The 22,205-nt window shown below is 36.6% G+C and overlaps 1 protein-coding gene and 1 long non-coding RNA gene across 2 annotated transcripts in view; one reads left to right on the top strand and one right to left on the bottom strand.

The window, feature by feature from the left end:
• Positions 1-5,808, bottom strand: part of LOC137640290 (uncharacterized) — a 79,133-nt gene extending 73,325 nt beyond the window's left edge. The window contains exon 1 of the long non-coding RNA XR_011044325.1: positions 5,689-5,808. This is a non-coding gene — a long non-coding RNA (uncharacterized lncRNA). The remainder of the gene's footprint in view (positions 1-5,688) is intronic.
• Positions 5,809-6,419: 611 nt separating this feature from the next.
• Positions 6,420-21,626, top strand: LOC137639791 (uncharacterized). The gene is made up of 6 exons (XM_068372032.1): positions 6,420-6,451; positions 6,620-7,776; positions 13,443-14,524; positions 15,739-15,926; positions 17,270-17,461; positions 21,129-21,626. Exons 1-6 carry the CDS (start codon positions 6,420-6,422, stop codon positions 21,520-21,522), a joined length of 3,045 nt encoding a protein of 1,014 aa, XP_068228133.1. The 3' UTR covers positions 21,523-21,626.
• The last annotated feature ends 579 nt before the right edge of the window (positions 21,627-22,205 follow it).

The following is a 22,205-nucleotide window of genomic DNA, read 5'->3' as shown; positions in this document are numbered from 1 at the left end:
TTCAATCACATGCATTCACTTGGCCAATCACTAAACAGCAGTTTAAATTCCTGTTTTATTAACGTCTTTTCGAACCAGTTCAATAATCAGTTTTGGTAGGTGAACGTCATATTGCAAAAGCTGTGACATAAACTTGTAAAGCTTAGTGAAGCCCTATTTTGAGGATTCTGAGTCTGTACAGTAACGATGGTAACAATTGCATTTTGAACTAGAAAAGCTCTCTGAAAGTGCCAACCTCCGCCACGGCGGCTTATTTCTCAAAACCAGCTTGCCTTTCCCAGAATCAATTTACACCATAATTATTATTATTATTATTATTATTATTATTATTATTACTTGCTAAGCTACAATCCTAGTTGGAAAAGCAGGATGCTATAAGCCGAGGGGCCCCAACAGGAAAAATAGCCCAGTGAGGAAAGGAAACAAGGAAAAATAATATATTTTAAGAATAATGATATCTAAATAAATATTTCCTATATAAACTATGGAAACTTTAACAAAAAAAGAGGAAGAGAAACGAGATAGAATAGTGTGCCCGAGTGTACCCTCAAGCAAGAGAACTCTAACCCAAGACAGTGGAAGACCATGGTACAGAGGCTATGGCACTACCCAAGACTTGAAAACAATAGTTCGATTTTGGAGTGTCTTTCTCCTAGAAGAGCTGTTTACCATAGCTAAAGAGTCCCTTCTACCCTTACCAAGAGGAAAGTAGCCATTGGACTATTACAGTGCAGTAGTTAACCCCTTGGGTGAAGAAGAATTGTTAGTAATCTCAGTGTTGTCAGATGTATGAGGACAGAGGAGAATCAGTAATGAATAAGCCAGACTATTCAGTGTATGTGTAGGCAAAGGGAAAGTGAACCGTAACTAGAGAGAAGGATCCAATGCAGTACTGTCTGACCAGTCAAAGGACCACATAACTCTCTAGCGGTAGTATCTCAACGGGTGGCTGGAGCCCTGGCCAACCTACTACCTGATAAGCATATTTGAAGCCTGTGTTACAACTATGTGCGAACTTAGGGTTAAGGTTAGTGTTAATTCAGTCAACCTTTTGCTCGACCTTGACCTTTGACCTAGAACTTTCATAATTGAATCACTTCCACGTCTCACCATAAAAATTAATACCCTGAAAGTTTCACTACTCTATGAGTAAAATTGTGGACAGGAAGTTGTTCACAAACAAACAAACAAACTGACAAATGGACAAACGGGGGGCAAAAACATAACCTCCTCCCAACTTCGTTGGCGGAGGTTAAAGATGTCATGTCTGGATGTGCCAAAATACTTTCACTGTTCCTAAGACAAAGAACACAGGTCACTGCTACTTTTCTGTATCAAACTATAAAGGAATACTTTTAGAGATGTTAAAAATCTTAATCTGTAGAATATCATGACTTTCATATATCATTTTGCAAACAAAAGTGAAAATATCAACTTTACTCATAAGAGTCTCTAGTATTGGATAAGATTTTGTACCAAGGGGACAGATACTCAATTTAGGATCTAATCTCCTATAGCTGGTCTTGGTCATCTTGCCCGCAAAGCTATCGAGGGACACTGATCATTACAAGCCAAGATACAACCTTACTTGGAAAAGCAGGATGCTATAAGCCCTAGGACTCCAACAGGAAAAAATAACCTAGTAAATAAAGGAAATAAGGAAATAGATAAACTGCAAGAGCAGTAATGAACATTCAAAATAAAATATTTTAAGAAAAGTAACAACATTAAATTAGATCTTCCATATATAAACGATAAAAACTTTTAAAAAAACAAGAGGAAGTGAGATAAAATAGAATAGTGTGCTTGAGTGTACAGTGGAAGACCATGGTACAGAGGCTATGGTACTACCCAAGACTAGAGAACAATAGTTTGTGATTTTGGAGTGTCCTTCTCCTAGAAGAGCTGCTCACTATAGCTAAAGAGTCTCTTCTACCCTTACCAAGAGAAAAGTAGCCACTGAACAATCACATTGCAGTAGTTAAACCCTTGAGCAAAGAAGAGCTGTTTGGTAATCTCAGTGTTATCAGGTGTATGAGGACAGGGTAGAATGTGGAAAGAATTGTCAGACTATTTGGTGTGTGTAGGCAAAGGAAAATGAGCTGTAACCACAGAGATGGAACCAATGTAGTACTCAGAGGACCAAATAACTCTCTAGCAGTAGTATCTCAACAGATGACTGGTACTCTTCCGCTTGACCTAGAGGATCACTTAGTCAGTCAGCCCTGAGACAATAAAGCATTATCCTGAAGTACACTAAACCAGGATTAGAGGTATATTAAGACTTATGGGAAGCTTATCGGGATCTGCAACTGTGTGGGCGCAATCATTTGACTACAAATCACTCCATTTCCCTTGGCTGAATACATTAATATTCAGTCTCAGAATATTAATCCCTTTTGGCAAGACCTAAATGAGAGGAAGAAGAGGGCGGGCATGCACGTAAAATCTTTTTAGTGATACCTAACAAGGTAATTGTTTTTTTAACAAACAACGATTTGAAGTTGATGCCGCTTTTTATGCAAAGTATCTAAATTACACACACATGCAAGTCTACAAGCCAGAGCACAACCAACAGAAGCATCTCTTGACAACCTGAAGCCTAATGATAGTATTTCTAAACATTAAAACAATATTGAATTTTTTAATTCTAAGTAGAGATGTTCCCCTATGTTAGGTTAGGTTATGGCATGTGAGGTTTTACTGTAGTCTTAGTAATAAAATTTTTCTTTTATATATATTTTCATACATTTCAAACGATTCTAATTAAAGTATTTATTAGACATCGTTAGGTTTCAGACGTCGGTAAATATGTCCTCACCTTAAAACCTATTGATTTCTGGTGCAGATAATGGATATCAAAACTGTTCATAAAAATACTGTACAATTCATTGAAAAACAAAATTTCTGCATGCTTATAACAGACAGTTAACCAATGCATATCAGTAATTCTCATGTGCCAATTAAAAATCATGTACAATATATTTTGGAGGTATACTTGTACAAAAATATCCTTAAAATCATAGTTATATTATAATTCTGTACATTGGTTTCTTGCAAACATGGAATTTTTTTTATAAAAAAAAAAAAATAACGATAGAAAATATGACATTTGATTCCCTTACAAACAAATGAAGCAAATGAATGGCTTACATATATACTAATGAAAATAAAAAAGCACTTCTGTGTTCCACATTTGTTGCCGATGATTGGAGAGGTGATGGTCACATAACACCTGGGTCATTCAAGGTAATTTTAAACTTTTCAGAACATTTTCTTTTAATTTGTTACATAATAATTACCTACAGTTTTCATAACATCAAAACTTCATTACATCTTATGCTCAAATAACCATGTTTTGTGATTTCCCCCAATTTTCACAAGGTGAAATGGTCCGTTTAACAATAGCTGCCTAATGTACATGACGAGGCAATCTTAAAGATTCCATGTAGGAAATCAAGACCTCAAGCTACTCTATCCATTTATAAGTAATACCATTTAATTATGATTCTCCTGCCTAAGAAAAAAATAAATTTGTTAACCACTGACTACCAAAATTCTCTTTCTGACAAGGAAATGTCTGCTTTCACCCCCATACCGTATGCAGTTCAGGTTAGGCCGGGATCCTGAGAGGGCCAAGCTCCTCACACCAGGTAAGACCCATGCATATTATATTACACTATGTTAGGTTAGAATGCACCCCTATATTTTCTCACTTCTGCCCCTTTGGATTAAGTTATGTAGGGGGGAATAAGGCCCCACCCTGATTAGGTAGATATGGTATACAGTACTAGGTTAGGTTAGATTAAAATACATCGCTATTATTGTGTTAGCTAAAGTTTTGCATGAAATCTCTAGTTTAGGCCTATGTGCACTAATCAATTTCAAGGTTTTGTCCCACTCAAAACACAGTTTCCTACAGGGGTCCCACCCCTTGACTACCGTATACTGAGAAGAAGGGTTGCGAGGCAACTAGAATTTGAAATAAGAAATGGCCAAGTGCTTTTCAGTGTAATTTCATCTACTTCAGGCATTAATTATGTTTAAAACACATTCCGTTCAGTACAGTATATAGGTATTTATGCTCATCTGAAAGTATTAAATATGCCTGAAATATCATAATGATGGGCGCGCACAGCTCATCCACGTATTGAGCAGTGAGGCAAGGCAAAGCAAAGAATATCCGAGGGACGTGATACAAAAATAAGCCTAAATAGAGTCCCACACAGATGTAGTGCGCAGCACATCCATGGAACCCTTGCCAGAAAAGGGAATAATGAAATACCGGTTTATTTGTGAGAAATGCCAGCCATGGCAAACCAAAACCAATTGAGAGATGGGAAGTGAATTATAAGTAATAAGAGTATCATACTTTAACCCTTTAACTATTTGGAAATTTCCAACCCTTAACCCCCAAGGGTTATTTTTTTCAAGAACATTTTGCAGTATATTTTTTTAAAATTGCTCTAACAGCCTTAATTTTCGTCATAGAGAGGTCAGGTTGGTCTCATTCTCTTGGAAAATGCCTGAAGTTTCTCAAAATATTATCAAAAATATGCAAAAAAAATTTAAATGGCATTTTTTTGCAAGGATGTACCGGTACGTCCATGGGGGTAAAGGGATGAGTTTTGTGAAACGTACCAGTACGTCCTTTGGAGGTGAAAGGGTTAATTTCAAGCCATTTACATGAACCAAATATTTTTCTAACTGGTTATCTTGTTTTTATGCATTTCTGACCATTACTTCTACTGCAAATCACTTGTTTTTTGGTGTTTATTGACCAAAAATAAAAATAAAAAGAGTTCTCGCTGGGATCCAACATAATCACTGGTTATGGGAGAAGGTAGGATAACTAAAGAACGGGTAGTTTACGAAGTACGAATAGTCATGGGTAGAAAAAATACGGGAAAGCTAGTAGGAAAATATATGCTTCATGTACTGTAATTGGCTAGAAATTAAGGTAAAGTTTTACTGTATTACAGATTTTGATTCCGAACAGAAAATAAGTTTTCCTGAAGTAAATAACGTGATTTGACAGAATTTGACCTTCATTTCAACCGCAAACAAACAGAACAACCAATTCGACTAACTTTAAGTAGAGGAACTGGTTGCTGTTATTACGGATGAAATGAAGGTGAAAAACGGTTAAATCACGTTATTTCTTACAGGAAAGCATAAACTGTAGTTTTGACCTTCATTTCAACCGCAAACAAACTGAACAACCAATTCGACTAACTTTAAGTAATACCGAACTTAATGTAGATTTACCTAACCAGTTGAAAAGAATAGGCTACATGTCTAGTGCATCTGTCGTTATATAAGGTTACGAAAGATGTGTATTCACAAGGATTGTATAGCCCTTTCATGAAATAAGGAAGTATCACAGTCATTAACAATTCGGCCACTGCCATAAAGTGCAGGGCGAGGTTAGCCTAGCAAGTTAAGTTAATTTGGGGATTAAAAACAAACAAGTCTTACTTTATTTTAATAGCTAAAACAAAATAACAATTAAAGATAAATTGATGATATCCTGCCATGTAAAAAAAAAATGTGATTCCATAAATAACATACATAAATGTATAATACTAAATGCCTAGACCTAAGCAGATGTCACACTTCGGTGACGCCGAAATCGACAAATTTTATCTTGAAATGGAGAAAAATTATGCATAATCTATTAAAACTTACCTTGAATTGGAAGCAGATAAAAACAACAATAATACCCAAGATATTATATATGTTCGTAGTACTGAACACTCCTTAAAAATTGTATAAATAACGAGACGTTCTGAAAGGTTTCCACATATCACAAACATAAATAAGAGACTACTGTCATTATTCAGCGCCTACTCAACACCAAAAGAAAACCACAAGACGAAAATTTAATTTATTGTTTTCAAAACAAAATTTATTGACAAATCAATAGCTGACTATGGATGAATTATAGTATCTAATAAACATACACATATTATATATATTTGTGTAATAAGTAGAAAAAAAGGCTTCAAAAGTTTAAGGTTGGAGCAAATGTTTTTATGTTGACCAGGCTGACATGAGTCTTTTTATAGTTTGTATATGACATATCTGTTTTTGACGTTTTTAGTTTATATATGACATGTCTGTTTTGACGTTGTTGCTGTTTTCAGAATGATTTATTGTTAATTTATCCTCATCATTTATATTTCCTTATTTCCTTTCCTCACTAGGATATTTTTCCCTGTTGGAGCCCTTGGGTTTGTAGCATCTTGCTTTTCCAACTAGGGTTGTGGCTTGGCTAATAATAATAATAATAATAATAATGATAATAATATTTTAATAATAATAATAATAATAATAATAATAATAATAATAATACAACTCACAGGCCTAAGATTCTAAGTTTATTTGTGCCCATCTGTGTTTATATATTGTGACACATTATGCATATTGCTACTCCAGCCTCCAATGTATTGTAATAACTAATAAACTATCAAAGAAACATGGGGCCGGGCCCTTAGATATAGGGTTTAGACACCATTAAAGAGGAAATGACACTTATCTAATGGTTAAACCTAAAACTTATCTCCTGAGAAATTTGTTTAGAAAGATATTTGATTGTTGGAAATATATTGTTTTCAAGGTTGATCGTTGGAAATACAGGGTTTTCAAGGTTGATTGTTGGAGATACAGGGTTTTCAAGGTTGATCGTTGGAAATACAGGGTTTTCAAGGTTGATCGTTGGAAATACAGGGTTTTCAAGGATGATTGTTGGAAATACAGGGTTTTCAAGGTTGATTGTTGGAAATACAGGGTTTTCAAGGTTGATTGTTGGAGATACAGGGTTTTCAAGGATGATTGTTGGAAATACAGGGTTTTCAAGGATGATTGTTGGAAATACAGGGTTTTCAAGGTTGATTGTTGGAGATACAGGGTTTTCAAGGTTGATCGTTGGAAATACAGGGTTTTCAAGGTTGATTGTTGGAAATACAGGGTTTTCAAGGTTGATCGTTGGAAATACAGGGTTTTCAAGGTTGATTGTTGGAAATACAGGGTTTTCAAGGATGATCGTTGGAAATACTGGGTTTTCAAGGTTGATTGTTGGAAATACAAGGTTTTCAATGATGATTGTTGGAAATACTGGGTTTTCAAGGTTGATTGTTGGAAATACAGGGTTTTCAAGGATGATTGTTGGAAATACTGGGTTTTCAAGGTTGATCGTTGGAAATACTGGGTTTTCAACGTTGATTGTTGGAAATACAGGGTTTTCAAGGTTGATCGTTGGAAATACTGGGTTTTCAAGGTTGATCGTTGGAAATACTGGGTTTTCAACGTTGATTGTTGAAAATACTGGGTTTTCAACATTGATTGTTGGAAATACTGGGTTTTCAAGGTTGATCGTTAGAAATACTGGGTTTTCAACGTTGATTGTTGGAAATACAGGGTTTTCAAGGTTGATCTTTGGAAATACTGGGTTTTCAAGGTTGATCGTTGGAAATACTGGGTTTTCAACGTTGATTGTTGAAAATACTGGGTTTTCAACGTTGATTGTTGGAAATACTGGGTTTTCATGGTTGGTTGTTGGAAATACAGGGTTTTCAAGGTTGATCGTTGGAAATACAGGGTTTTCAAGGTTGATTGTTGGAAATACAGGGTTTTCAAGGATGATTGTTAGAAATACTGGGTTTTCAAGGTTGATTGTTAGAAATACAGGGCTTCCAAAGAAGCAAATGGAAATTAGGCCTATATTTGAAAAAAAAGGAAGGAAAAGTATTTCTTTCATTATAGCCCAGCGGCATAGTAAGAAATATGAAACCAATTGTTCAAATTGTTCTAAAAGCACCAAAATTGGCACACATGTGGATTAATACATTCTGAACAATTTTGGATATGGAGGCATTCAAGATTCTCCCCGTAGCACATTTGGCGGCCATTTTTCAAAATGGCCGCTATTTACCGTTAGCGTCATTGAATATGTACCATAATTTGTCTTTTTGTGGATGCTAAAGGTGATAAGTGTGCTAGAGGTGATAAGTATTGTACAATTACACATACTTCTGTGCTTACCAAATAATTTGGCTACCATTTCACAAGAAAATGAATTTTACTTTGCAGCGGCAGCGTTGGTGGCAGTGACGGCGGCTGCAGTAATAGTATAGTGTTGATAGTCATGGTGCTTGTAGTAGTAACTTGTGGTAACATGGTGGTGTTTTGTGTCTTTGCAGGTGAGGCAGCAGCAGCACCACCTGACATCAGAGACGCATTGTTCCAGACTGCAGCCATGGCAAAGAAGTTCCAACTGGTCGATACTTTTGAGCAACGTACTCCCACAACACCTCCTGAGACAAACTGGAAGCTGTGTCTTGTATGTCAAGAGGAGACAACAGAGTCACTTGTCTGCCCAGTACTGTCTAAACGCCGAGACCCTGGGAGTGGATACACGACAATGGCTGCAAACTTGGTCAAATTTGATGAACTCGGAGAACTGCCAAGAACTGTTCAGTTACAGAGACTAGATGAAGGACAAGGTGTTGAGGCGACAATGGTTGCCCACCAGGCCAAGTGGCATAAAACATGTATGCTCAAATACAATAACACAATGCTACGAAGAGCAGAGAAGAGACGCATCGCAAGCAGCTCAGCATTTGATAGTACTGACAATGTCCAGGCCAAGCGCGCCAGAACACACTCTTCAGAAGCCACTACCAGCGGCACCTCCTGCTTTTTCTGTGGAAAGTCTGGCACAGAGACCCTACATGAAGTAACAACCTTCCAGGTGGACACACGCGTACGGAAGTGTGCAGCGCAAGTTGGGGACAATGAACTCATAGCCAGGCTCAGCATGGGTGATATGGTGGCTCTGGAGGCCAAGTACCATTCCAAGTGTTTGTTGGCTCTTTACTATCGTGCAAAGACCACTGTAGAAGCCGAGCAGAAAACTGACCATGAAGGTGTAATGTCAAGAATCGTACTGGCTGAACTGGTCCTGTATATCGAGGAAACCCACCTAGAAGAGGGCACCACCCCAGTCTTCAGACTCGCAGAACTTGTAAAGCTATACACAACAAGAATGGAACAGCTCGGGGTTGTTTTGTGCCAGAAAGTTAATAGCACAAGGCTGAAAGAGCGCCTGTTAGCCCAGATACCAGGCCTGAGATCCCACAGCAAAGGCCGAGATGTTTTACTAGCGTTTGATGAAGACATTGGTGAAGCGCTAGGCAAAGCCTGCGAGCAAGACTGTGACACTGAGGCAGTTCACCTTGCGCGTGCTGCACAGATAGTTCGTCGATATATGTTTGAAGACACTTACCAATTCCGTGGATCATTCCCGGGCGGCTGTCAGGAGGACTCTGTGCCAAACGTACTAGTTGCAATGGTAAATATGGTGCTGGATGGCCCCACCATCAAGAATCAAAGCCATTCCTCTTCAACACAAGCAGCTCTTTCCATTGCGCAGCTTCTCAAGTTCAACAGTGTCAAGCAAAGTCGGAAGCAGGGAGCAACCAAGACACAGGAGCCTCCAGCTGTCAGACACAGTACGTCTCAAGAAACTCCTCTTCCAACCTATGTTGGGCTGATGCTGTATGCTGAAACACGCAAGAGAGGCATCAACCAGAGAACAGCGTGGAAAGGGAGTACGTCGGCGTGTTGTCGACTCAGCAGTCATACCAGGAAATTGGCAAAGTTTCCTGCGAGTTGATAGCAACAAAGTGGAGCTCTTCAGCTACCTCTCCACCATGCTTGCAGAGTCCTTTCAAGAAGAAGGCAAGGAACTGGTCGTCACTGATGGGGAGCAGGTGATCTGTGTTCCACAGCAAGAGGATGTCAACTCACTCGCACCATGCAACCAAGAAGAGGCAGACACCCGCATGATGCTACATGTAGCACATGCTGCACAACATGGTCACCACCAGATACAGGTTCGAACAGTAGACAGTGACGTCGTGGTCCTAGCAGTGATGGTAGTCCAGAAACTACCAGCTGGAGACGAACTCTGGGTAGCCTTTGGGACAGGCAAGAACTACCGCTACATTGCAGCCCATGAAATAGCTTCCTCCCTTGGTCCAGAGAAGGCATGTGCTCTTCCAATGTTTCATGCCATCACAGGGTGTGATACTGTGTCAGCCTTCGTCGGACATGGGAAGAAATCTGCCTGGGCAACATGGAACACGCTGCCAGAACTCACTGATGCCCTGCTGAGTCTGGCAAATGCACCCACAAGCATCCAAGAGGATACAATGCATGTCATCGAGAGGTTTGTCATACTCCTGTATGACCGCACAAGCAAATGCAAGGACGTCAACAAGGCGAGAAAGCAGCTCTTTGCAAAGACGAACTCTGTTCAGAACATCCCGCCAACCTACGCTGCTCTGGAGCAGCATGTGAAGAGATCTGCCCTTCAGGGTGGTCATGTCTGGGGCCAGGCATTGGTACCAACGCCCGTGCTCCCTCCACCAACAGACTGGGGCTGGCATCGGAGTGATGATGGGCTCTACACACCACTCTGGACCACACTCCCTGAGGCATCCAAGGCCTGCTATGAGCTGGTGTCTTGCGGATGCAAGAAAGGCTGCAAAAACCGCTGCAAGTGCAAGAACGCTTCACTGCAATGCACTGGTCTATGTTTCTGTGAAGGCGAATGCCAGTAGATTGGGACAGAAAACTTGCTAACCAACATTATGATCTGTAGACATTCATAATTCTGGTGACCAGATTTGAAAAGTTCGGAATCATAATTAACATAGTGTGGCAAAATCTACGTTATTGTATTACATGTATGTACTGCAGGATTACACAAGTACTGTGCCTAGAGACTGGGCTTTTGGTCGACTATATAACTACAATCTGACCATACTGTAAACTTCCCGTACTCTGTGTATTATTTTGACTAGCAATTTTGCCAGCAATTTGAAATAAAAAAGCAACTTGAGCAATTAAAGTGTGTTCCTGAAATCAGGTACTGGTTATTAGAGGTATTATGTCATTGAGTATTGAAATCTTCATCAAATGTCCACTTTTTCCACAAAATGGCGGCCAGTTTGGGGGCCATTTTTGAGAAGATTCATCTAAATATCTGTTAAACATTTATTGATGTTAATTCTGATGTAAAAAAAGGGAATTTTGGCCCATCTAGCACCAAACTAACGACACATAATGAAGTCTATGTAATGACGCTAATGTTAAATGGCGGCCATTTTGAACAATGGCCGCCATATCTTCCTAAGGGCTAATCTTGAATGCCTCCATATCCAAAAATGTTTAGAATATATTAATCTACATGTGTGCCAATTTTGGTGCTTTTAGACCAATTTGAACAATTGGTCTGCTATGCCGCTGTACTATTATAAAAGAGGGTTTGCTACATAGATTTCTGATCATTATTATGATCAAAGCAAAATTTAAGATAGATGAAGACTCAGACTGAACAGAACGTAGGAGAAATGTAACCTTAAAGATAACCAAAAAAAGGTTTGATAAAGAATAAGGAGATTATTTGGAAACTAAAAGATGAACAGCTGGTTTAGATAAAAGACAGGAATTGAAGATCTATAGGAAATAATGTAATATTTCGGATTGGAGTCATAGAAAGAGTAATGAGGTCTGGTGGTTTTGGGAAGGTGTTAAGAGAGAATTTAAACAGTGAGCTATGGAACAGGGAAACGAGAAGCCGCGGGTATTAAAGGAATTGGGCGAGAAGTTGAGCAAGAACTTTACGGAGATGAAGTGAAAGCAAAAATCCATGTATATGTTTTCATGATTGAATGGGATAGAAAAGTATGTGCGTGGGTGCGCAGATTGTCCGGACCTTATTAAAATAACAAACGAGATCCTGAGGTGTGGTGAGTTTAGTGTGATCGGGTAGCTGGTCTGAGTTTGTATGCTATAGGCCTATGCAGACTTTTCTTTTTAGAGGAAGGGGTAGTTTACTTTTCTTATTTTTTTAACAAAAGCTTTCCATCCCATTCTTATCCTTTTAATTTCGGTTTCCCGTCCTGGGGAAATTTTAATGTCTGTCATAAGAACGTATATTCATCAACAATCTCTTCAATATCTCTCTCTCTCTCTCTCTCTCTCTCTCTCTCTCTCTCTATATATATATATATATATATACTGCCTTGTCTTTCTCTCTCTCTCCTTATATATATATATATATATATGTGTGTGTGTGTGTGTATGTGTAAATTTGAAAAAAAATAAAATGAAATTAACTCATACAGCACATAATAATTCAGTTTCAAAATACTAATTTTTTATAAATTGATTTCATTTTACCTCTCTATTTACTTTTAGTTGTGTACATAACTTTCATTTTAAAGTTTTTTTATTATTCTTTATTGAACTGTTTTACTAAGTTTTACTTATAATGTTTTTATGTATTTTTTTAAGCCATGATTATGGAATAAGTAGCGAAATGTAGGCCATGATAAATATGAAAGATATATATATATATATATATATAATATATAATATATATATATATATATATATATATAGATAGATAGATATAGATATAGATGTGTGTGTACATAATGATATATGTGTACATATACTGTACATATATACACACACACACACACACACATATATATATATATATATAGTAAAAGATGTGCACATTCAGATATATGCACTATACAGACTGATTATACATAATTAAAATATCAAATAAATATGTAAACTCGCATGTTCATAATGACATATGCGAAATGATTTAAACGCTTTGTTTTTATTCCATTAATATCAAAATAGCATAAAAATACTAACATAATAATAATTTACGGACTATACACAGTCTTATAGACACGTGGCAGATTACAATACATGTATATTATTATTATTATTATTATTATTATTATTATTATTATTATTATTATTATTATTATTATTACTTTCCAAGCTACAACCCTAGTTGGAAAAGCAAGATGCTATTTCAGGGGACTCCAATAGGGAAAAATAGCCCAGTGAGGAAAGGAAATAAGGAAATTAATAAATGATGAGAACAAATTAACAATAAATCATTCTAAAAAAAAAAAGTAACGTCAAAACAGATATGTCATATATAAACTATTAATAACGTCAAAAACAAATATATCATATATAAACTATATAAATCGTATTTCAACTCTTTGTAAACTTTTCTGTACCAATCTAATTTCTGATGCATTGAATTTACCTAGAGAGAAATCGTTACTGAAAAAAAAAAAAAAAAACGTACAAGTAATCAAAGGAGAACATGGTTTTCTTACGGGCCAATATCATAAACGGGACAGAGCAGACAAAACTCGTAATGGTTTCATCAAATTTTGAAAACATCAATACGCTTTTAAGCTGACTGACGCAATGCGCAGGTGGCAATGCTCTGATACGCTACGTATAAAGACTCGAAATCGGACCAAGATTGCTCAATACCAGGGAAGGCACCATGAAACTCATTACTCTCTTCTTTGCTTGCAATCTAACCCTAGGCTTATGCCTTGCCTTAGAAAGTCTAGCAATTAGTAGACCTACAGTTTTGGATAAGGTTCCTCCCTTAGCAGATGCCATCTTGGAAATCATCGAGAATATCCTTACGGACGAATGGATTGTATTAATCACGGAAATCCAGTCGCCAGTTTTGGCGGTCGTGTTGCAGTCACTGCACACTTCGACGGAAAGGCCTCTGATTCTTCTGAGTCCGGAGGATGGCTGGGAGGAACAGCTACCGCCTTCGTCCCTTCTACGCGGGCGTTGTGCTGTCATCCTCATTGTCAGTGATTCACCGACATGGCTCTTGGACATTGGAGATGAATGGTCGCCCAGTATATTGCTGGTTGTTAACGCTAATTCCTCCTTGCAAAGCGAGAAGCTGTTGGCCATGCCCCATATACAGAGGTCTCCTTCTCTGTCGCTTCTTGAGGCGCCCAAAGCAAACGGCCCACCTACCGTCTATACATCACGACCTTTTCTCCGGAACGCAAGGGGGAAGAGGCTGTTCCTTGACCTCGTTGGTAAATGGGATATTAATGATTTCGAGGTCAAAGAAGACCTCTTCCCGAACCGATTTCGGACATTCGGCGGGGAGGTGCTACACGTAGCGTCCGATCTGGATGACTATCCTCTGATTTTCGAAGATGGTGAACACTTGGATGGCACGAACATCCGAATACTTGACGTCTTGGGTGACTGGCTTAACTTCACTTACACCACCACGATTTACGCCGAAGACGAAAATTGGGGCGAATTGGTCAACGGTTCCTGGAACGGTCTGCTGGGGGAGGTGTACCGAGGAACGAAAAATCTCACCGTCAATTATTTCACGGTTGTGTACGAGAGATCTCGGGACTTCGAACACACTTCGTCCTACTTCAACGAGGGCTTCGGCTTCGCCCTCAGAATTCCCCCTCCTTTGCCAGCCTGGATGAGCCTCCTGTACCCGTTCTCCACTTGGGTGTGGACGAGCACAGCCTGCATACTACTTTTCATGATCCCGATTTTGTTCCTGCTGAAGAAGGCGACGAAGGCTACAGCTGGTGTTTCTGTCCAGGACGTCACTTTGGAAATTTTAGCAGTGAGTAATTCAATACCAGTGATTCTTATTTTTTGATTATCAATTTATCGTTTAACCATTTTACTGTTTAGCTAGGGTAAGCACCTCTTCTAGGAGAAGGACACTCCAAAATCAAACCATAGTTCTCTAGTCTTGGGTAGTGCCATAGCTTCTGTACCATGGTCTTTCAGTGTCTTTGGGTAGAGTTCTCTTGTTTGAGGATACACTTGAGCACACTATTCTATCTGATTTCTCTTTCTTTTGTTTTGTTAAAGTTTTCATAGTTTATATAGGAAATATTTATTTTAATGTTGTTATTCATCTTAAAATATTTTATTTTTCCTTATTTCTTTTCCTCACTGGGGTATTTTCCCTGTTGGGGCCCCTGGGCTTATAGCATCCTGCGTTTCCAACTAGGGTTATAGCTTAGCAAGTAATAATAATAATAATAATAATAATAACATGTTCGCCGAGCATTTGCGTGGCAGCAGATCGATCCCAGCCCTGGAGTTTAAGCTGTTTTGTGGGGAAACCACTGTTGTGGTTGGGCACCATAGTGGGGCGATGGCCCTTCCTGGCTGACGTTCTGGTGAGCATCAATTCTGATGAAACTGGAACTGAAACTAGACACCTTTAACCTTTAATATATCCTTTAGAAGTATTTCAAAGAAAATATTTCAGTTTCAGGAATATTACACAGAGTTAGGCCAATTACAGAAATTGACATACGAATAAACAAACAATACGATAAACAAAATAGACAAGAAATAAATAGGCCTATGTCAAATTAAAATAACAGTCTTGCCTACCGATGAAGTATTTTTCCGATTACAAAACAGAATTGATGAAATAAGTGACATTCAAATTATTATCATTATTATTATTATTATTATTATTATTATTATTATTATTATTATTATTATTATTATTATTATTATTATTATTATTATTATTGTTGTCACTAACACGCATGAATTTTTTGTTCTTAATTATGCCACAAATAGTTTTAAATATCGAATTCACTCCACCTCTGAAAGAAAAACTTTAAGGAAAATTCTTACCATAAGTGTATCTGTCCGGCCAAGGATTCAAAACCTAATCTTCTTAGAAAGCAAAAACTTTTTACTTTTGGTTTATATTCCCAAGGCAGAGCTAATCCGATATTAAAACCTATATGTGGCCTAATATATCAATGGTACCATGAAATCTTAATAGTATTGTTTTCTTTATTTCAGGGCATACTGAAGCAAACTACCACTCAAATATTTACCAGCGATGTTATACGAATATTCATGGTATTTTGGTGGTTGGGGACTCTCATTCTTGGAGTGAGTTACACCTGTAACCTTATCGCCGTTCTGACTGTGCCAGTTTTCCCGCCAAAAATATCTTCGATTCAAGGACTCGCCGAGAGCAGTTTCAGGTAAGCGTTTAATCAGACAATATATATAGGGATAAATCAGTACTGTATGTGATATCTTACTTTGGTTATAAAAATATCTAAAGAGAATATTGAAAATGTAAAATAAAATAAACAGGGTATTAAGAACCACTATGTATGGCACATATAGATTGTGAGAAAGCTTTCAATTCTGTCAAAACTTCAGCAGTAATGAAAGCCCTTCAGAAGCAAGGAATAGATGAAATTTATGTTAGAACACTTTTAAAGATGTCTGTATGGGTAGTATACCAATCCTAAAACTATGTAAAGATAGAAACTCCAATTGAGAAAGCAGTTAGACAAGGGGACCTCAAATTATTTACAGTTTGTTTAGAAGAAATTTTTAAGAATTTATATTAAAAAAATGCAGGAATTAACATTAATGAAGAATAGCATAACAACTCAACATTTGCAGATGACAAAGGTCCATTTAGTGAATCATGGATGAATTGCAAAAAGTAATAGAAGATTTTAATAGAGAAAACAGAATGGTAGGACTGAAAAATTAATGTGAATAAAACTAAGTAAGATATTGTTAAATGAAAATGCAGAAAGATAAGAAATAAGGGTTATGGCCCAATCTCTGGAGATTATTGAAATACAGATCGTAAGTGTTTCTCCATGACATGAGACCGAAATTAAAAGAAGAACAAGTATGAGATAGAGAACTTTTGGTAAACAAGATTATAATATGAAAATTAAAATGCCACTCTCTCTAAAAAAAAAATCTATTTAATCAGATGGTCTTACCAGTATTATCTTATGCTTCAGAAGCTTGGAGCCATACTAAATGCAAAGAACATAAGCTAGTTACAGCTTAAAGAGCTATGGAAAGAATAATGATGGGAATAACACTAATAGACAGAAAAGAAAAGAGCATCATGGATACGAGAGAAAACTAAAGTAGAGGATATTCGAACAACATGTAAGAAAAAGAAATGGACATGGACAGAACATTTATTGACTATGACAGATAATAGATGGACTTTAAGAATAACAGACTGACTCCCTAGAGATTGCACACGAAGCAGGGGAAGGAAGAGATGACGGAAGATTGACGAACTAAGAAAATTTGCTGGTTATAGAATGGTGCAGAAAGACCATAAACAGTTAGAAGTGGAAGGACATGTTCAAGGCCTTTGTTCTGCAGTGGATTAGCAACGACTAAAATGATAGTAATTAATGGGTCAATGGGTAAACTTGAATGATTCGAGTGGGGGAGCCGTTTCAAAGACTGTCCTTATGAATACTACTATTCATTTCGTTTAAAACTGAAAAATTGCATTTTTTACTTTTAATCTAAATATGTTTTTAAATCAAAAAAGAGTGAGCATGGTCGACTACGGGGAATTCGTACCAGAAGCCTTGGCCACTTCCAACGACGAGTACCTGAAGGCCCTGGGAGATCGCATGGACCTCGTCTACAACTACGAAGACGACGAAATAAGCTACGAGGAACTCGTCAGGAAAGTCCTGGGTGGATATCATGCCATCATTGAGACTTACTCTTATCTAAGGTTAGGATTCTCAACTAACTCTCTCTCTCTCTCTCTCTCTCTCTCTCTCTCGTCTTAGTCTGCTCTAGGGCATTCTCTCTCTCTCTCTCTCTCTCTCTCTCTCTCTCTGGCTTGTCATAGTTCACTTTATTTTTTCTACCTTGCCTTGGTCTACCTTGTTTCTGTCTGACTTGCCTTTGTCTTCCTTGTCTTAGTATGTCTTATCTCTCTGCATTTTCTTTTTCTGTCTTGTCTCTCTCAGTCACGATTCTCTTTGCCTTTTGTCTGTACTTTGTCATCTCTGCCTTGTCTTTTCTACCTTGATTTTCCCTACCTTCCTTCTACTTGCATTGGCATTCTTTACCTGACATTGGCCTGCCTTGCCTCTCTCTACCTTATTTGTCACTGCCTTGTTACTATCTGCCTTGCTTTATCTGCCTCATCTTTCCTTATCTGACTTGTCATTATCTTCCTTGTCATGTCTGCCTTATATACCTGTGCCTCTCTACCTTGTCTTTCTCTGCCAAGTCTCTTTTTGACATGTCTTTATCTTCCTTGTCTTTGTACATATTATTATTTTTGTCTGTCCCCCCCGCTCTCTCTCTCTCTCTCTCTCTCTCTCTCTCTCTCTCCTTCCTTGTCTTATTCTGCTGTGTTGCCTTCCTCTACCTTGTCTCCGTCAGACATGTCTAAATTCTTGCCTTGGTCAACTCTCTCTCTCTCTCTCTCTCTCTCTCTCTCTCTCTCCTTCCTTGTCTTATTCTGCTGTGTTGCCTTCCTCTACCTTGTCTCCGTCAGACATGTCTAAATTCTTGCCTTGGTCAACTCTCTCTCTCTCTCTCTCTCCTTCCTTGTCTTATTCTGCTGTGTTGCCTTCCTCTACCTTGTCTCCGTCAGACATGTCTAAATTCTTGCCTTGGTCAACTCTCTCTCTCTCTCTCTCTCTCTCTCTCTCTCTCTCCTTCCTTGTCTTATTCTGCTGTGTTGCCTTCCTCTACCTTGTCTCCGTCAGACATGTCTAAATTCTTGCCTTAGTCAACTTTCTCTCTCTCTCTCTCTCTCTCTCTCTCTCTCTCTCTCTCTCTCTCTGCCCAGCTGAAATCAACACTGAAGATCTACAAAGAGCACTTTAGTGTATTCCAACTGCACACCTCCTTTGCATCCCATCACCGCTTATACTATTTGTAGTCAAAAGAGAGACATTGCTTGCAGTCATCCTAAATGTCTTTAACTTCAATAGAAAACACCTGAAAATGGAATTAGTAAATAGTATTTTCATCTTATAATCTTTTTTATTTACAAAATACATAAAATAAACTATCTTCAAGATTATTTTAGTGTTGTGAATTAATGTCTGAAATACTTTAACAATGTTATGAAGGACAAAACTCCCTATTGATTTATTATCTGTCTGTTTTGTCATAATAATGAATGGTTTTGTTTACGTTTACTCGAGGTAAATTGGAAGTCTTTAAACATCAATAAATCTATTGATTATAACTTAAATAATGGTTATGACCAGAGGTTATTAAAATGTGATAGTTGCATGCACAGTTAATTGCATACATTATTTTTACCAATATTTGCGTCAATAGGTGTAGGAGGAGATGATCATATATATATATATATATATATATATTTATCTATCTATCTATCTATCTATCTATCTATCTATCTATACATACATACATACATACATACATATATATATATATATGTGTGTGTGTGTGTGTGTGTGTGTGTGTGTGTGAGTGAGTGTTCTATGGACATAGCCGTTTCCTTAGGCAATTTTCAGTAATTGACCAACACTTGTGGAATCAACCATTTTAAGAGAACAGTTTTCACGTTTTCTGTAAGCCATATTTTTAAAATTTGGAAGTAAGAGACATAATTTGTTACTATGATACTCCATTTATTAGATATTTTAGATATTAGATATTTTAAAGAATTATCGATTATTATTACTTGCTAAGCTACAACCCTAGTTGGAAAAACATTATGCTATAAGCCCTGGGGCTCCAACAGGGAAAATAGCCCAGTGAGGAAGGGAAACAAGAAAAATAAACATTTTATGAATAGTAACATTAAAATAAATATTTCCTATATAAACTATAAAAACTTTAACAATACAATTGGAAGAGAAATAAGATAGAATAGTGTGCCCAAGTGTACCCTCAAGCAAGAGAACTCTAAACAAGAAAAAAAGAAAACTAGAATAGTTTTGCCTTATAGTAATATACGACACAAGTGTTTTTTTTATTGTTTATTCTACTCTTGTTTGTTTGTTTTTCATTGTTTCTTTTTCTCACTGGTCTATTTTCCTCGTTGGACCCTTTGGGCTTATAGCATCTTGCTTTTCCAACTAGGATTATAGCCTAGCTTGTAATAATAATAATAATAATAATAATAATAATAATAATAATAATAATAATAATAATAATAATAACACACTTATGTATATATATATATATATATATACAGTATATATATATATATATATATATACAGTATATATATATATATATATACTGTATATATATATATATATATACAGTATATATATATATATATATATATGTATGTATATATATATATATAATTTCCAAAACACCAGCTGCTAAATTCCGGCGCTGCTGCTCGGTACTATTATTCTCCTCTAGTGACACGTCTTTACCAGGCGTTACTATTATTCACCTAAATCACCTCCCGGGTCCAGGGTTGCCATTCTTACGATAATTATCGTACATGTACGATTCTTTTGGGTCCGGTACGATGTACGATACATACCTTGGGTATATACAATGTATATGTGTGTGTGTTTGATTAAGCAATTATACTAAAATAACTTGAAATAAGCTATATATGTTACTCCTTAATAATCATGTTGAAAGTGTGTACGATAATTTTGGTTTGAAAAAACGATAATTTTAAGGTTCATGTATGATAATCCAGTGGAAATAATCTGGTAACCCTGCCCGGGTCCCGCGTTACTATTCTTCTCAGCGCGAGGTGTCGTTACTATTATTCATCTTGAGATATGTCACAGGGTTGCCATGATTTGTAAATGAGAAAAGGCCTATTTTAATTAAACGCGGCTTTAAAAGGCCGAGCCATTAGTAGAAAAAGGCCAAATATATAGTATTTACGACCCAGCTTTTTTTCAAGATATTACTAAAGGCCAACTAATTAAAAAAAGAACAAATTTTAGGTTTTTTTTTGGCCTGAAAAAAGGCCAAACTGGCAACCCTGATATGTCAGCCTTTTGATGGTAGATAGTTCTCATGAGCGAGATTTTGCGGACACTTTCTCACATTATATATTTTTTTCAGATTCACATAACTTTTAGTTTAAAGAAGTAAATAGATTTTTATTTTATTTTATTATCTATTGTTATGTATGTTCTTCCTATATTAATACGTGATTAGCTATTCTGATACATTTAGAAATATTTACTTTTTAATGATAGAGTAAGCGGCAAAACAAATCAATAATAAACCATCAATATTAAAAGAAAAACTACGATAAAATATGTCATCCATAAAACAGCATTAAAGAAAATGGTCATTTCTGAGAAATGCAAAGAATTTCTTACGCGTTCAATCGTTCTTCATTTATTTTACTGAACATTCTTCAGATAAGAAACATATTACGAAGTTTATTATAAGTATATTTTATTTTGTATTCACAGAAACCTCCTGGCACACGACGAGGAGGCTAATGGAAGAACATACGTCCTTAAAGAACAAATATATCAAGGTGCGTTGGCGTTTTTCCTGGCCAAACACACACCGTGGACGGGGCGTTTGGATCAAGGGCTCAAGCGACTGGTGGAAGCCGGACTGGTAAATAAGTGGTACACGGATATCATGAGCAGTTCCGAAAATGCAATGAACTCTACAAAAGAAGCTTCTAAAGAAAAGGCATTAACTATTTTCAACCTCCAAGGCCCTTTCATACTCTTGGCTTTGGGATTTTTAGCATCGACGGTTGCCTTTGTCTTGGAATTGTTGGTGTGCGTGAACGCCAGGGAGAAAAGACAGAGTGGGCAATCTATCGTAGAGGAAAGCGAATACTCTAGTTAATTTTGATTGAATCAGCTATTTTAATTAGTTTTTGGATATGAATGCTATTTTATTACTTTCGTTGGTATTTAAGTGGTAGTTGGCGCCATTGCAAAGTGAGATAATCTTCATACAATACTATTTATGCAGTAGGATATATCGCTTTATTTTGGTGTAATGTTTCGTGAAAAAATCAAGATCTTTATGCTGGGTATTATTATTATTATTATTATTATTATTATTATTATTATTATTATTATTATTATTATTATTATTATTATTATTATTATTATTATACCCTCGTATACGTTAATAGCAGGAAATTTTATTTATCAAAGGATTGTGGCTTTAGAAAACTATTACAAATTATTATTATTATTATTATTATTATTATTATTATTATTATTATTATTATTATTATAGCCTCGTACACGTTAATAGCATGAATTTTTAGTTATCAAAGGATTGTGGCTTTAGAAAACTATTACGAATTAGAAAATAAAACATTTTTCAACACAATCAATAATAAAAGGAATACATTAAAGCCAATGTAGACAGAGGAAACGAAAATCCCAGTCCACCACCAGAAAAATCTACTAAAACCAATGCTCTAAGAAATTTCGAAATATACATTGAGAAAAAAAAATAATCCACATAAATAAATTACTTATCTAAAAAGTTTTTTCTTCTCGCTTTTAAGATGC

Source organism: Palaemon carinicauda, chromosome 4, assembly GCF_036898095.1.
Source record: "Palaemon carinicauda isolate YSFRI2023 chromosome 4, ASM3689809v2, whole genome shotgun sequence".
Taxonomy (NCBI): Eukaryota; Metazoa; Arthropoda; class Malacostraca; order Decapoda; family Palaemonidae; genus Palaemon; species Palaemon carinicauda.
This window is presented reverse-complemented; position numbering and strand designations above follow the sequence as displayed.